Source organism: Leuciscus leuciscus (genome assembly GCF_965113295.1).
Source record: "Leuciscus leuciscus genome assembly, chromosome: 12".
NCBI lineage: Eukaryota > Metazoa > Chordata > Actinopteri > Cypriniformes > Leuciscidae > Leuciscus > Leuciscus leuciscus.
In genome coordinates, this window is record NC_138736.1 from 32,754,276 (window position 1) to 32,770,327 (window position 16,052).

General features: G+C 37.6%; 1 protein-coding gene across 1 annotated transcript in view; it reads left to right on the top strand.

Annotated features, from left to right (window-relative positions):
* Nucleotides 1-10,545: 10,545 nt before the first annotated feature.
* Nucleotides 10,546-16,052, top strand: part of atp1a3a (ATPase Na+/K+ transporting subunit alpha 3a) — a 35,603-nt gene continuing 30,096 nt past the window's right edge. Inside the window, exon 1 of the mRNA XM_082186172.1 lies at nt 10,546-10,887. Coding sequence (XP_082042298.1) covers nt 10,882-10,887 — 6 coding nt within the window. The 5' untranslated portion in view covers nt 10,546-10,881. The remainder of the gene's footprint in view (nt 10,888-16,052) is intronic.

Below are 16,052 nucleotides of genomic sequence, written 5' to 3' on the forward strand. Positions count from 1 at the left end.
TTTGTTACTTGTGGGAAGATGTTGATTGGTTTATAATGATGGGAGGTTCACCTTCCCTGCTGTTGCTTGTTGGGCTTGTGGCACATAGAGCCTGATTGATTGACCTCCTGCAATGACAAAAGACGGGTTACTTAGCTTGCCTCTTCCCAGTGGACGGAATTGATTTTTCTTTTCTTAAAGGGATACTCCACTTTTTTTGGGAAATAGGCTCATTTTACAACTCCCCCAGAGTTAAACAGTTGAGTTTTACCGTTTTCAAATCCATTCAGCCGAACTCCTTTTAGCATAGCTTAGCATAGATCATTGAATCGGACAGGACCATTAGCATCTCTCTCAAAAAAAATGACCAAAGAGTTTCGATATTTTTCCTATTTAAAACTTGACTCTTCTGTAGTTACATCGTCTTTACTGGCACTTTTTGATCAATTTAATGAATCCTTGCTCAATAAAAGTATTAATTTCTTTCTTTTTTTTTTTTTTTTACTGACTCGCACCCAAAACACACCCAAGGACAGGTTGCGTTCTCAGCATTGCCAGAACAGGCACTAGCTGTTAGGCACATTAGCATAAACGTTTTCTAGCCATTTTTCTCTTTCAAGTCGAATACTGTCAAGGTGGAGCAACAGTTTTCAGATTTTCTGACAGAATTGTTTAAAGTTAAAGTGTTAACAGCCAGCTTAAGCACTCTTGGTTTAAAGGTATCTCTATCGCCCCCTTGAGCACTGAATCTTACAAACATAGCCTATTATATTCAACAGGACTGCATGCTTGCAATGCTTTTGGTAGTTTGCGTACTTGCATGAATTATGTCTCTGCCCTGAGAATAAGCAAGCCCAACTTTTTATGACACACCGGAGAAATATGAAGTTTGCTTCCATTTCCACTAAATGCATTTCCTGTTAAATGAGGTGGCACATAATGCAGGCGATCCTCCATGTGTTTGTCCTACCTCAACCTGCCAATAATAATGTGTCATTGCTCCGGAAGACCACCTGTCAAACCCATCCATGTGTAAAAAAAGGAGTGGAGGCGAGAGAGGAAGAGAGATAAAAAGAGAGAGGGAAGGGAGCGAGCATTATTACTCGTTCATTGATGTGTGCCTTTTTTCTTTTCCAGCCTCAAGCTCTTGACTACAAGTGCAGAGATTATGAAACATTTACGCACATGAAATGTAGTGAGCGCGAGGGGGAGGAGGTGAGATGGAGGGATGTGGAGGGGAGGGGACGGAGGAGAGATGGGGGAAGCCGAGCACAATCTCTGTAGGATTGGTGTGTTTCCCGATGCCACATGCCCCCCTCCCCTCCTCCTTCTCCCCCTCCTTCTCCTCCTCCTCTCTCTCTCTCTCTGCTCTTCATCTCTTCCTCTCTGCTGAAACCCATTTATCAGTGCCTCTCATAAACCATTGTTTTCAGTCATTCTGTTCCCTCTTCATCAAGGTCGCGGGCAAGGACGTTCACAGCATCTCCTCTGTGATTGGCTAGCTCGCCGACTGGAGCTTAAAGAGACAAGAGTGTTTAAAACGGCAGCCATGTTGGATTCTTAGTCCTTCACAGAACAAATATTTCGCTTTTTTGGTGAAACTTAAATTCAGAATAATCAGGAAGGATTCAAATAAGATGCTCAGTGTTTCTTCTTTAACAACTGCATAACGTTTATCATGATGCAGCAAAACTGCAGGAGATTCCAGGATATCTGAAACAGTCATAGGACAGGACAAGGTTATAAGGATTTTGCATTCACAAGCAGACTACAGTGTTGATCATGAGGAGGCTAGTTTTGCCTTTAGCATTACTATGACCTGATCTCATCGCTTTGCAGATGTACAGTAGAAGAAAAAGACTTGATGAAAACTAAAAGAGGAAAAGGCGATGAGTTTTAGGTGATATCAATATCTGATGTAAATAAAAAGCAGGTTTGCTTTGCTTAAGCTCTGGTTTAATGGGTTCAAATACGATAACGGGCACTTTTGTCACGTGTCTTGCACAGAATCACTGGTTTTTATGGAGAAACCAAAGCTTGCATTTTGTGCTAGATACATAAGCTTGGTAAACCCAGATGAATAATGAAGGAGGTGTCACACACAAACACCTTTGTGCACATACTCTACACGATTTGGCATGTAAATCGAATATCCATATTCAATTTAATCTTGCCACATAAATAAATCTATCCTATAGCTGGACAGAAATTCAATTGCATTCGTTTTGCTTTTTAATGCATTTCATGAATATTAGGACCTCATGTATGATTACTGAATATTTTGACATTTTATGTCTTCCGTCAACATGTGGCTGGATGTGCAGTTCAACCTTACAAGAAGAGAATTTTGTTCCGGTGACATTTTCCTCTGCATCTGTTATGCAAAACCGCACCATCCTCCTCCGTGCTTTGTTTGTCTGAGTAGATCTGGTAATATGTACTACAGACGTTTTATGTGCGTCATTTGTCAATTTGAGAAATGGGAACATGCAAATAATCTCTGTTAATTCATTTCAGTTGCTGTTGAGGAAGTGTTCCAGACTAAATGTGTGGGGGGGGGAGGAAGGAGAAATGACAAGAGGTGCTTATAACAAGAAAGAGAAGAGGAGGGTAACAAAAAAAGCTTGAAGGCAGATTAGGCGCTCCAGAAAAACGAGAGAGAGAGAGAGAGAACGAAAGGCATTAGCAACCAAATCATGTTCATGTCAGAGGAAGTGTGAACATCTTCCACATCTTCCACTAGTTCCAGCATTAATATTAGCAGGGGAAGCACAACAGTTTTGGCTCTCTAAATGCCTAAACTTACACGAAAGCTTAATGAGTCATATTAATATGAATGGTGGTAATAGTTCAGACATCATTGGCTGTAAGGTGTTTTGGTCAGATGCAGATTCAAATGGTCATACACACACATCCAAACTCACTCAAGGTTTATGTAACAGCCGGTGTGTGTGGGTGGGTTTTGACTGCTGTGGTCCTCACAAGAATAGGATCATCTGAAATAACCCATTGTGTGGACCAGTCAGCGGTACTGTACATACAGTTTATTAAACTTTTCTTAAATTTACATTTTTCTTAGCAGTACGTTTATTTACTGTCAGTAAATAACCTCACCCTCATGTTGTTCCAACCCCGTAAGACTTTCGTTCATCTTCGGAACACAAATGAAGATATTTTTTATGAAGTCTGAGAGCTGTCTGACTCCTTCAAGGCTTCTAGGCAATTTCAATCTGCCAGTCCAGAAAAGTTTGTAACAATATCGTTAAAATAGTCCAAGTGACTACAGTGGCTCAACTTTAAGTTCATCAAGCGACGAGAATACTTTTTGTGCGTAAAAAAACCCAAAATAACGACTTTATTCAACAATTTATTTTCTTTCGTATGTGGGCCTCTGACGTGAGTTCACTAGAGCGACACGTGAGTTCACTAGAGCGCCATTTACATGACACAGTTTTCAACTATAAATTTAAAACTTTTCGATTTGTTTTGGCTGTTCATTTATACAACAATGGCGTTTTGGGGGCCTGAAAACGTAAACTTTTGAAAATACAGGTTTCAAAGTGCAAGTCTTTGAAAACGTTACCATTATAGTCTCCATTTATGTCATCTCTAGGCTTGACTACTGCAATGCCCTTCTGGCTGGACTTCCAGCATGTGCAATCAAACCCCTACAGATGATCCAGAATGCTGCAGCTCGTCTTGTCTTCAACGAGCCCAAAAGGGCCCACGTCACTCCTCTGTTCATCTCTCTGCACTGGCTACCTCTCGCTGCTCGCATCAAGTTCAAGGCATTGACGCTTGCTTACAGATCCATCACAGGCTCAGCTCCCTCCTACTTTCACTCACTCCTACGGGTCTACATCCCTACCAGAAGCCTACGATCGGTCAACGAGCGACGTCTCGTGGTTCCATCGCAGAAAGCCACAAAATCACTTTCCAGAACATTCTCATTCACAGTTCCATGCTGGTGGAACGCTCTCCCCACCCTCATCCGGAATGCAGAATCCCTGACAACATTCAAAAAACAGCTAAAAACCAATCTCTTCCGTGAGCACTTAACCTCATAAAAAAAACAAAAAAAACATGTTTTTCCCTTTGAAACATCACTTATCAGGCTTATGCTACTCTGAATAATACCTGAACTTCGTATTTTGAGCACTTCTTGTGTTGTTGTTGTTTTTTGCCTCTTTATAATGACTCGCTTAAATTAGTCCTAATTTGTAAGTCGCTTTGGATAAAAGCGTCTGCTAAATGACTAAATGTAAATGTAAATTTAAACCACAAAAACGTGAATTTGTGAAAACAGTGACATCATGCGCATGTGTGTTATGTGTTCAGTATAGGCGCGTACTGTTTCTTTACAGAGTGACATCGCCAACTACTGGCCTGGCATGAATATTACAGCATTTTTAATCATTTTTGAGGATCTATGTGAACAGGGATCTTTTTGACAATGTTGTCTGTACGGAAAAACACAAAGTGAAAAAAATGTTTTTATTACATTGTTGTCATATAAATGTACCCCAAAGAATCAAACTAAACAGAATATAAATGTGACAGATATCATTAGATCAGTTTGAAAAGTGGTAGGCTACTCATTTACATTTGATAACTTTTTGGATATTGCATATATTTTATTCTATATAAATAATCCCACAAATAAACATGCAAAACCAAACAAAAATAGATTGAATTACACAATAAATGTAAAGAGTAAAAAAAATATATATATTTGTCAGTTTCAATTGATAGTTTAATAATGAGAAAAGAAAAGAAAATTATATATATATATATTTAAAGCATGTCTTCATTATTTTGATGAATGATTGGATTTTAAAGAACTTACAATTTCCTTCTGATTTAAGGCGAAGTTTAAAGGTTATAGTTACTTGGCAAAATCACCTCAGATACGGTGAATGCACTTAAGCTAGCATGCTATTAATCTTACAAATTGTGGGCCAATTTACCTGAATTCACTCTATGACAACATTTGCACATATAATATGTACACCTCTTCAGTCTTACAGGTGGTGGTGGTTCAGGGCTCTTCAGGACTCATACTACAGTACAAAGTTATACACTGTAAAAAATAAGAGTTTTTATACAGTACATTGTGTCCTATTTTTAAGGACTTTTTTTAAAAAGTGAATTCAAGACACCCAAGATGATTGATCAGCATGGCATGATTTGCGGCAAATCTTGAACCCTTTCCAAATCGTTTCAACCCTTACCTTTCTTGCTCCAGAATGAGAGTAAATCTTGCAAAAATTTAATAAAGATTGACCAGCATTTGTTTTTGATCAAAAATCGGGTTTCTGCAAGTCTATAAACAGCACAGTACTCCTTATGTTGTTTATGGTTTGGCACCACTGTAAAACTAAAAGTGCTTGGATTACTCTGTGTACTCAACTTCAATAAATATTTCAAAAAGTTTTCTTCATATTGCACTGGCGAAACAGATCTTTAATGTTCTAGCATGCATTGGCCCCATTTTGCATTTAGCTTCAGCTCCAATTTCCTGTAGCCACCATTGAAATCTTCAAAAAGCTTTATAAGTTATTCAGGGAACTGGTCTTTTTGTTGTATAAAGATCTACTGATGATGGTTTCATGTTCTCACCACACAAAACAGATGTGACCAGCACAAATCACGTTTATCCTTGCTTCAAATGAACCTGAATTTGACATTTTAAAAATACAAAAAAAAACTAAAATAAGCCTAATTGTTTTTATACCAGAATTATGCATGAGTATATGATTATTTGCATTGTATTATTAGCATTTAATTTTTTTTGAGAATGTTTCACCAGTTTGATGAACCCCAGAGGTTGCCTCAAGTATGCTTTAACTTGTACTACATTTAACACTCTTCAAAAACCCTGAGCCATGTTTATAAGTTTAACATGTAATACAGTATTGCACAGTTACACATGTAATTTAATAAAGAATGCAAGAAGCTGCATATTAAAAAGCAAATCAAATCCAACTGGACAAATAATATGATGTTCATGCATCAACAAAAGGGAGACACCACCAATGTAGTGGTATAAACTTCCACAAACTAGAGGTTTCTTGCATATTTAGACAAAGACGAAAATAGAGCAATGACTCATATTAGTTGAGTTCTTGAGCATGCATGTATAAAGAACAATGTATCCAAGACGTCCTAAGCTCTAACTGAACTTTTTCTCTTATGTAGTAATGACCATTAAATTCACCTCAGGGATTAATAAAGCATTTATCTATGACATAAAGATATATAATGTAACACTAGCTGCAGGATTTTATAGAACGGCAAAATAATAATCTTATTAGGGAACATAATTTAAATCAAAGAAATTTGAACATAGAGACTGTTTTTAACTGCACTTTCATGCTAAGTTGAATGATTAGACATATTACCTGAAACTTCTACAACAGTTCAGAATTCAGAAGTATTGGCTTAAATTAGAAGTTTTAGCTTATAGAGGTTAATTAAATATGTCCTTCAATGCCCCAAATGCACCTCCACATATCATTTTCTCAATATCTTACTAGCTTGATTAAGGGGCAAGGTTATTTAGCAGCTGTTGCAGTGGGGACCTGATGGAGGATGAAATTAAAAAGAGGTTAAGTCTAGTGTGGCTTGGATTTTGTCAGCTAATTTGTTCTCTGGAAATGAACAACTTTGTTTACCAGACTCAATGGGACATAAGCAGATAGAGTGAACAGCAAGCTCAGGTTGCCAAAAAAAACAACTGTAAAAGATTTATTGATCGCAGCACTGTATTTGTGTGTTCTCATCTGGCCTTGAGAACACTGTTGGAAAGTAATGTTATGGATTGCACAGTATCTTATGTAAATACAGATTGACCACCACTTGCACCACTAATGTTTTCTGAAGAAAATGTAAAAAACTTGTAATGTTCATCTAAGCCCCAAGTAAAAGGTAAGTGAAGGTAAAAGTTCAACCAAAAGTTTTAACTGTACATGTCAAGGTTCTGTCACTTAGGTCGAGTTTATTGGTTTGTTGGCAGAGCTCTGACACTCCTATCATCTTGTCTTTGTGTGGTCATTCGGTTTCCAGTTCACTCGGGCCATACGCTCTTTAGTCGGTGTGATACGTTGTGGTGTTTGGATCCTGGCACTTCGGTCTAGTTCAGTTTTGGTTCAGTGACAGATTTTGGACATACATGGTCCATGAGTGCACGGGACGAGTGTTCATTCACTCGTCATGCACTCTGTTTTGTCAAGTGCCTGGTTTATGTTTTCATTGGCCTGGGGTGGATTCCAGAAAGCAATGTTATCTTACCGTCAAACATACCCTGAACTTTTGGTTGATTAACCCAAACCTAGCTTACTCGAGGTATACTGGTTCCAAAAACGCATCTGAGGTAAGTTTAATCAAATCAAGAGTATGTATGTTCACAGTTAACATACAAGACATTCTGAACAGAGCGACGAATTGACGAGTCACCATTGAAACATGCAAAGAAAAAGCACACCATACTTCTTTTTTCTTTTGTTTAATGCCGATTTACATTCTTAGTGCATTTCGCCACCTCATTGGTGGTTGTGCAATAACACCACCAATTCCACCAATAAGGGATGAGCCTACAACTAAAAACAATGCCTAGACAGTGTGCCTGCAGTGTTTAAAAAAAGGAACTGATGAGGTTTCAAAGAAGGGCAGGCCAGTCGGATCAGTTGCATTGTTGAAATCCAGTGGTGAGGATTCTGAGACCTCAGAAAATGACATTTGGCAACTCAAAGCCAAAGGAAGTGTGGGTAAAATCTGACCAACGTAGTTTCTGAAGCCGCCTTTGCATATTTTCGAAGCATATTTCTTGGTGTGGCTGCTGTTTTTTGCTTCTTTTGTTTAAGCATGTGTTACAACCTACCCGAATATGAGTAAGAATAAACATGAAATACATGACGAAAATGTGTCTACAGTATACTGTATATCACAACAAAACAACTTAAATTATTCTGTTTATACGCTAACTCTAATTCTCCCGCCATATCTGAATCGTGATGATTTGCCACCCTGGGTCACATGACCTAAAACGATCAACTGACGACCATTGCATGTTGTTCCCTTCGCTACCTGTGGAAGGGCTCTTCATGAAGGGATTCAGTTGTTCACTTTCGTTTGGAGTGACCCTACAAATGGTGTCCCCTTCTCGAAGTGCCATTCAAGGGTGCAAAAACGCAGTTTGGAATTCGCCCGATAACAGCTGCGCTTTCTCACTCTCTCATCTCTCCGACAGTGAGTTGACAAACAAACCCGCCTCCCCTCACTCACTCATTTCATTTGCTCCGGATGGACAACTTTGTTGGTGTTACAGGGCTTGAATTTCGGTGCGGGATTGCGCATCATTTTACTAATTCCCACAGATTTTGTGCTCACACCCAAAATGCGCGCACATAAAGCCACCTCTCAGTACTAAAATGAGTTCATTTTCGCTGCTTATTGCACTTAAAGAGTCGAATACATACAAAAATTATTTTTAAATACCAGTCTTGGCGAGTATTCACATAATGTTTTAAGTGAATGTAAACAGTTGAGAAAGAAACGCATGTGTAACAGTATAATGCATCCATGTGGCAGGTCTTAAAGTGACAGCAGATTATGAGATAATATTAAAAATATCTATATGGCAGTTTTTCCCCATGGCATAGATTTCAAAATTTTGGACATTGAAAATGTTGAGTTGCCAGAAACTTTGGAAAACCAGTAGGCACAGTGGCTGGTGTGCAAAAAAGTGAATGTCAAGCCCTGTATATAACTATTTTTTTTGTGTAGCATGCGGCTTGTGTTCATCATCGGCCGGCACATACTTTCGTTTTGTGTTTAGTGTAATTAAAAAGTCAGTGAGTTCTTATTGGCTGTGTGTTCTTATGTCATGTTTTGTGTGATCACATGTCTTTGTTTTGTTTGTGTATGTGCCATGTGCTCTGCTGTCTATTGTCTTGCCCTTCTTGTTACCTGATTATTGGTTTATTCGCCCAACCTGCTCTCCCTCGCTACCCTCCTAATTTCTCCCCCAATTTATTTCCCCTGTGTTCGCAGGCCTGTGCCAGTACTTTGTCAAATGTATCCCTCATGTCCTACTGTTTCTGCCTTGCTTTGCCTTGCCTACTGCCAGTGTTTTCCCCTACGGAGTAGTCTTTGTTTTATTTTTTATTACAAATAAAAGCCCATTGAAACTCTGCATTTGAGTCCTCGGACCATTCTTAACCCAAAACTTGACAGTAGCCTACATATATTTACCACATTGCAAGGTTTACTGCCTTATGTGAGCATGTAAAAAAAAAAAAAATTATTATTATTATTTAATGTCACTAATGGTGATAGTGCAGTAGAGTTTTCAAGATCCATCCTGGAAATATGATTCTCTGATTAATGGTGTGACCCTGATTGTTTTAGGCCTCGTTAATCTATCATTAGCACCTTGTGAAAGCGCTCGTCTCCTGTCTTCCTGAGCTTGTTTCATCTGTTTTATTCTGTCTATAATTTTTCTCTCTCGATCCAGACTCTGATTAGATGGCTGACTCATTCTGTCTCTTCAGCTCATTATATCTTTTTCTCGCTGCATTTAAAAATACCTGATCGCTTTATCTCTATTTGCCCTATCTGCCATCCCCCTTGTACACACAAAAAATATCAAGTCTTTATGACTAATAGACAGCAGCAGCATCATCCCCTTTTCGCTGCAAGAAACATTCGCACAAAACCAACACTGCCTAAAAACATATAGTTCTTCATATTTACTGTTTTCAGTCTATTATATATTTTGAAATGTTATTCTTTTTTTCTGTCTATTTCATTCTGTCTTTTTTCTGTACTACACCCACACAGATTTAAGATTCTGTCTATTTCGGGGATCAGATAACACCATTAAATTGGCTGATCTTCTGGAACATGTGCCAAGAGTCAAAATATGTTTAAGGAGCCTTAGAGCTTTTGGGGTGCTTTGGTGCATTTCACCAAAATGCCATCCATGATATTTTAGTAATTATATTTTAGTAAACAGATTTATTCTATACTTAATTGACAATCATAAGATTGATATCATAAGATGAGAAAAGCATTGAATGACAGCATTTCAGATTTAAATAATGACTATGATAGGCAAATATTGTTTTTGGGAATAACCTTTAGGATGTGTTTTGTTCATGTTTACAGGTTCCAGCTCCAGTTTTGACCATTAAAAAAAAAGTGGCCTGGTGCTTTGATATACCTGAATGATTAGGCTACCATACCATGGTATTTGCCCTCCAAGGTGTTTCAAAGAATACCATGGTAGGCTACATGCTCAGAAAATCTTTGAATATGGTCTATTATAGCCTGTCCAGTGGTTTGACCATTATTCAGCATAATTATCCATTAATATTTTTTCAGTTGAGTTGTATAGGCTACTTGTAATATTCTCTTAATTTAACCGGATTCTTCTGGAATATTATCTCATTGTCATAACATTACATTACATTACATTACATGTTTAGCTACTGTCCCACGCGGAGGGATAAAAAGTGTGCATGGAGCAGTAGCGGCGGAAGGACACAGAGAGGCAGAGCGCGTCGGCTCTTCATCACACTGGCATCATTCTGCCAGAGAAGCTTCATAGACCTTTGCGCTACATATATGCTATTCTATCATTATATCAAAGGCAGCCACATGTGCTTTTAAAACCAATGCAGCTTGGCCCATTCTTTACGTTTTTTATTCATATAGAGCCCCTCTAATTCATTATTATGCATGGTAACCTTGAGTATATATAGATTTAATTTATAGACAGAGGGTCGTTCAAACGCTGCCCGTCGTTATCCGTTCAAGAGCTTCATTTTTTTTCTTCTCTCCCGCTTGCCTGAAACCAAGCACAGTTGATAGACTGAAGAGACCGCTACTGACGGCTCCAAAATGGGGGTAAGAATCTATTTTAAAAGCTTGCACACCCTCAGAATATTTCGGTGTTATGATATTTGAATGTAATTTAGCCTGTGTCAAATCATTGCATTTAACAGGTGCATGTATTTCTCAATTAACGTATTGCTTAGGCTACTAATGACAATACTCTAAATGATAAGCAAACAATCAGTTAGGCTATTATGTGAGATTTCAGGAATAACATCATTGACATTGTGAAATAACGCTGCACGATCGTTTTGGCATTTGCGTCAAGTCGGATGCTTCATTTTTGCACCAAGTCAGATGCGCCATGATGTAGGCAAGTAAAAGATAACAAATAAAGCATATATTGGTGAATTTAAATTCACATGTCATATACATCATTAATGTTCAAGGCGTTTGGCATAGATCTTTAAAAATTGGAAATAGCCTATAGGCTACTCGTCTCATTTGATGCATAAAAGGCGCACTGAGGTAAACGCAAAAATGACATCAAATATCAAATGAACTGTGATAACTAATATGTTTCAAATAGCCTACATGATGGTAAGATAGACATAAGGCTAGCCTATGATTCTAAGGTTTCTGTTTGCGCCTCTGTTCGTTCAGTCAAACGTGACCACGCGTCAGGAATAGCCTACCGTTGACGACCGTAGTAATGACCATTTGTGGCTAGCGATTTGGGATTACGAATTTTTTTTTTTTTATTGGGATTAGGTTTTTAAAATGACACCAAAAGCTTACATTGCCATTGAGAGATACATTTTTATAGTCCTCTTTTGTGAACTCAGATAACAGCCTAGCTACCTTTTTGAAATCCACCGATTTTTTGCATAGCCTACTACATTGACGATTTCCTTTCAATGATGATAACAAAGTTTACTAGCTAGGAAAGCGACATTTTAAATGATACAGGTGACAATTCTGTTCTGTCTGTAAGTCGTCTGCAAGTCTGAGGAGAAATTCTGGGAGAAATAAAAGGCGTTAACCACAGATGGGTGGGGGGAGCGTAGCGTAGCGTATGGATTTAGGATGACTGCATCTGGACTGACCCATTTCAATAGTCTCAGCCGACTAAGCAACAAAAAACTTGTGTATCACACTTATGACATTAGGCTATCTATATATATTGGCCAAAAGACGCGAAGACAAGCTGCATCAAATTGGATGTCTGATGATTCACGACAGAAACGCGAATAAATCGAACTAGCTTGTTATTTTTGTGACCTTGCATTAAGCAGAACTGGGAATTCTTAATAAGAGAAACAAATCAGTGATACATTAAATGGAGATGCTGTGTAGCCTGATGGAAGAATGTATCTCCTTCAAATGATACCTTTTCATGTCACGGATTGTTTTGTATCTCGGTTTCTGTGTCGTTTTTTCATGCTGATATTGGTCGTGATGCCCGGAGGGACGATTGGTGACTGCGTCAAAGTGTAGGCTGATCAATGAGAGTGGAAATTCCCGAACACTCACAGCGATTGGTCCGTGTAGCGCCACGAGGGATGCGATGACGAGAGGGCGGGTCATATTCACAGTCGCCGGTGATTGATTGGTCTTGAGCCAATCAATGTGTAGAGGATGCGTGATTGGCAAAATACGCTAGGGCTTGATGAAGGGCTGGAGGCTGGAGCTCGAGAGGGTGGTGGGGATGGAGAATATAGTGAGCATGGAAAGTGAATGATGGGGTTACTGGAGCTTGTTACCTGGTGTCACCTTGAGAGAGGTAGTGACTCATTTGTTGGAGGCTCAGGTGCTTGGGGATGTTGGCAATTTGTGTGAGGTGAATGTTTCTTGCAGGGTGTTTGGAATTGCATATCTGTAGCCTGTTACAGTTTCTACAGTGTACAGTATAATGTGCATGCATAGAATACCTGTACACATCTTATATTAATGCACATTTGAATACTTTCAGTTGTTTATAGCCTATTTCCAATCATTGTGAACAAAAATATGAGGCAAACAGAATGAAGATTTATTGCATTGATTTACTGTCACTGACTTACAAACATACTGTAGTTCAGTATGTGGTTGGCCTATTATTATTCACTCATTTCTGTTCTTACAGCACTAAATTACATTCACTGTAAACGGAATAGTGAATGAGTGAAAGATTTTGTGATTTCAGACATAGCACCACTGTGCAAGACATAGTATCCCACAATGCTGTGCTTTCCTAAACAGGAAGTACTATCAACCAAAAGGGGATACACTGTTAAAAAAAAAGCTTCCAAAAGGGGGTTTTATGCAGTGATACCATTAAAGATACTGGGAGTACCCTTTGGATAAGGGCGTCTGCTAAATGACTAAATGTAAAGATACATTTTTGGTTTCCCAAATTACTTTCAATAAGTGTGAAGAACATTTTAAATAATCTAAAGAACCTTTTTTACTGTAAAGAATATTTTGTGGAATGGAAAGGCTCCATGGATGTTTAAGGTTCTTAATGGAACCATCTATGTAAATACAGAACCTTTATTTTAAGAGTGTATCTTGAAACATTATTTGAGAGTTAAAGGGATAGTTCACTTTGAAATTAATTTTTGGTGTGTTTTAGCTTACCTCAAGGGCATCCAAGATGTAGGTGTCTTTTTTTCCGCAGTAGTTTCAATTTTGATATTTTTAGGTCAAACCGTTCTTGTCTGTCAGTCATATAATGCAGGTCGATGGTCACTGTCTCAAAGAGCATGCACAGAGTCCAAATTAAAACAATTCCCCATCGTCCAAATTAAACAATTCCCCATCGTAAGTACACATTGATGGCCCAAGACACGAAACGAGCGGTTTGTGTGAGAAAACGAACAGTATTTATATCGTTTTTACCTCTTGAACACAGCTGCGTCCAAATGACTAATGACTGAATTAATCATGCAATGTAACAGTTGCATTATGGGTTCTGTTTCACTTGGTACACTGTAAAAGATTACATGATCAATGAGTTATGACAACATGTTTTTACATTGCTTTAACTCATCAAAATAAGTTAAGCCATTCTCAACTTTTTTACAAGTTAAACAAGATTCAACTAATTTATGTAATTTCACTTTAAAGTAATTTAAGTTGAAATGACTTAAACATCCAAATTGATACTTAAAAATTTAAGGCAGCATCTTTTTTTTACAGTGAGAAAAAGTAGGAAGCATACAATGTAGACTGCATTGTAAGCTGTATGATAATATTCCATTTAGCAGGTTTTGAGCTTTGAAATGGTACCAGGGATGGGCTGATACAGTAAGGGAATAAGGTGTGCAGGGCAGCAAAGGTGAGCGATGGGGCAGGCGGTTACCTGGTGTCACCTTGAGAACAGCACTGAAGTAGTTGTAGGAGGCTCAGGTGCTTGGGGTTGTCGGCAATTAGTATGCCGTGAATGTTTCTTGGAGGGTGACTCTGCGATGCCCTTGAGACATGCATCCAAAGACGCAAGTCTGTCTGAAGGCTTCAAGGGCACTGCTGGTGATTAGGTTGTTTAGAATAGCAAGAAAGTCGTCTGCTAGTGTGAAATCACTTTTATAAACTCAGTTGGAGCATTTACATTTGAACTTTTGTTTGAGCTTAAACAGTTTCTTTTGGTTTTAGTTTGCCACCATTTTGTTTTGATAATATATAAATTTATCTTTGAGGTAAAGGTGGTGACAATGATGTTTAAATATCTATTTGTTTAACTTCAAAGTGATTTACATGGTGCGGGATTGATAATTGTGTATGCTGCGTGAATGAGAAAGAGACTGGTGGTGAAATGTCTTATAATGGATGGTTGTGTAATGGACGCCGTTCAATAGCTCATTCTCGTTGAGTGATTTTGGATATGTATGTGTGCACTTTTCCACTAAAGCATGCGATCAAGCCTTATTTTGTGTCAAAGCCCGGGGTCATATGAAGCAAAGCTAGCAGACACGCTATCAGTCAATTTGCCAGACGCCAACATGATGTCATATCCTGTGGGGCCTTCAAGGTCAGCCAGCAAGCTCATTTGATTGGCCCAGGCTCAAACGTCAATAGCAGGTTTAATCAGTTTGTTCCAAGTCAAGGTTGCTTTCCTGTATATTTAGATAATCACAATGACCACCCATGATTGCATCTAAAACTAATTCTGTATTATTATACAGAATTTAAATTCTAATTACTTAAGAAGTTTAGTAGACACAAGGATTATGGCATTTTTAGCCACAATACGCATGTAATGTTTTCCCCCTTTAAGTTTATATCAAGGTTTATTTATAGAATTTCACACTTAATATATTCAAACGAGATAGTGAATTGTGTCTTTTTAATAACATATAGAAATCGTCACATTTGACCCTAAAATCAAATTAAATTAAATCAAAATATAGTTTGCATGAAGAAAATAAAGCCTATTTTTGGATAATTTGTTGCATTGTGATTAGTTTCACCACATTTAGCCTATTATTATTATTACTGATTTTACATTTTTAAATTACATTTCTGTCATTTTTACAGACAAAATTACTATATGCAATTATTTTTATTCAAATGAGCATATTTTGTTTGTATTATTGATTTATAAAAATTTGATTTATAAAAATTTATTTAGAATAATTATTTTATTCAAAAAAATATATTTCACAATTCAAAAATCATAATGTTCATGAAAACAGGTTCAATTCTCAATTTTTGCGGTTATGATTAAGGACAAGTTATACGTGAGATTTAAACCAGTATTTTCAACACTTACACTGTAAGAAAAAAAGTTGCTGCCTTCAATTTTTAAGTACAATCAACTTGAATGTGTAAGTCATTTCAACTTAAATTACATTAAACTGACATAAAAAAAAATCTTGTATAATTTGTGAAAAAGTTGAAAATTGCTTGTGTAAAAACATATATTGTCATAATGTATTGATCATATATATATTTTTTACAGTGTATGCAAGGTTGTCTTATTACATTTGTTATCAAGCACATTCTTACTAAAGTGATATTTCACAAACAGAACAGAGGCATTTTAATTTCACACCCTCACTTTAGAAATCCATTGCACACTAACATACTAATTTTGTCTATGAATGCATGTACAATATGCTTAATTTCTGGACATGACTCCCTGCACTGCTGATCCATATCTTCACATTTGAATTAAACACCCATCACTCTCTTACGACTGCTGCTTGATAGACAGCTCTAACATTTAGTTATTTAGCCTCAACATTTTATGTGGTTTG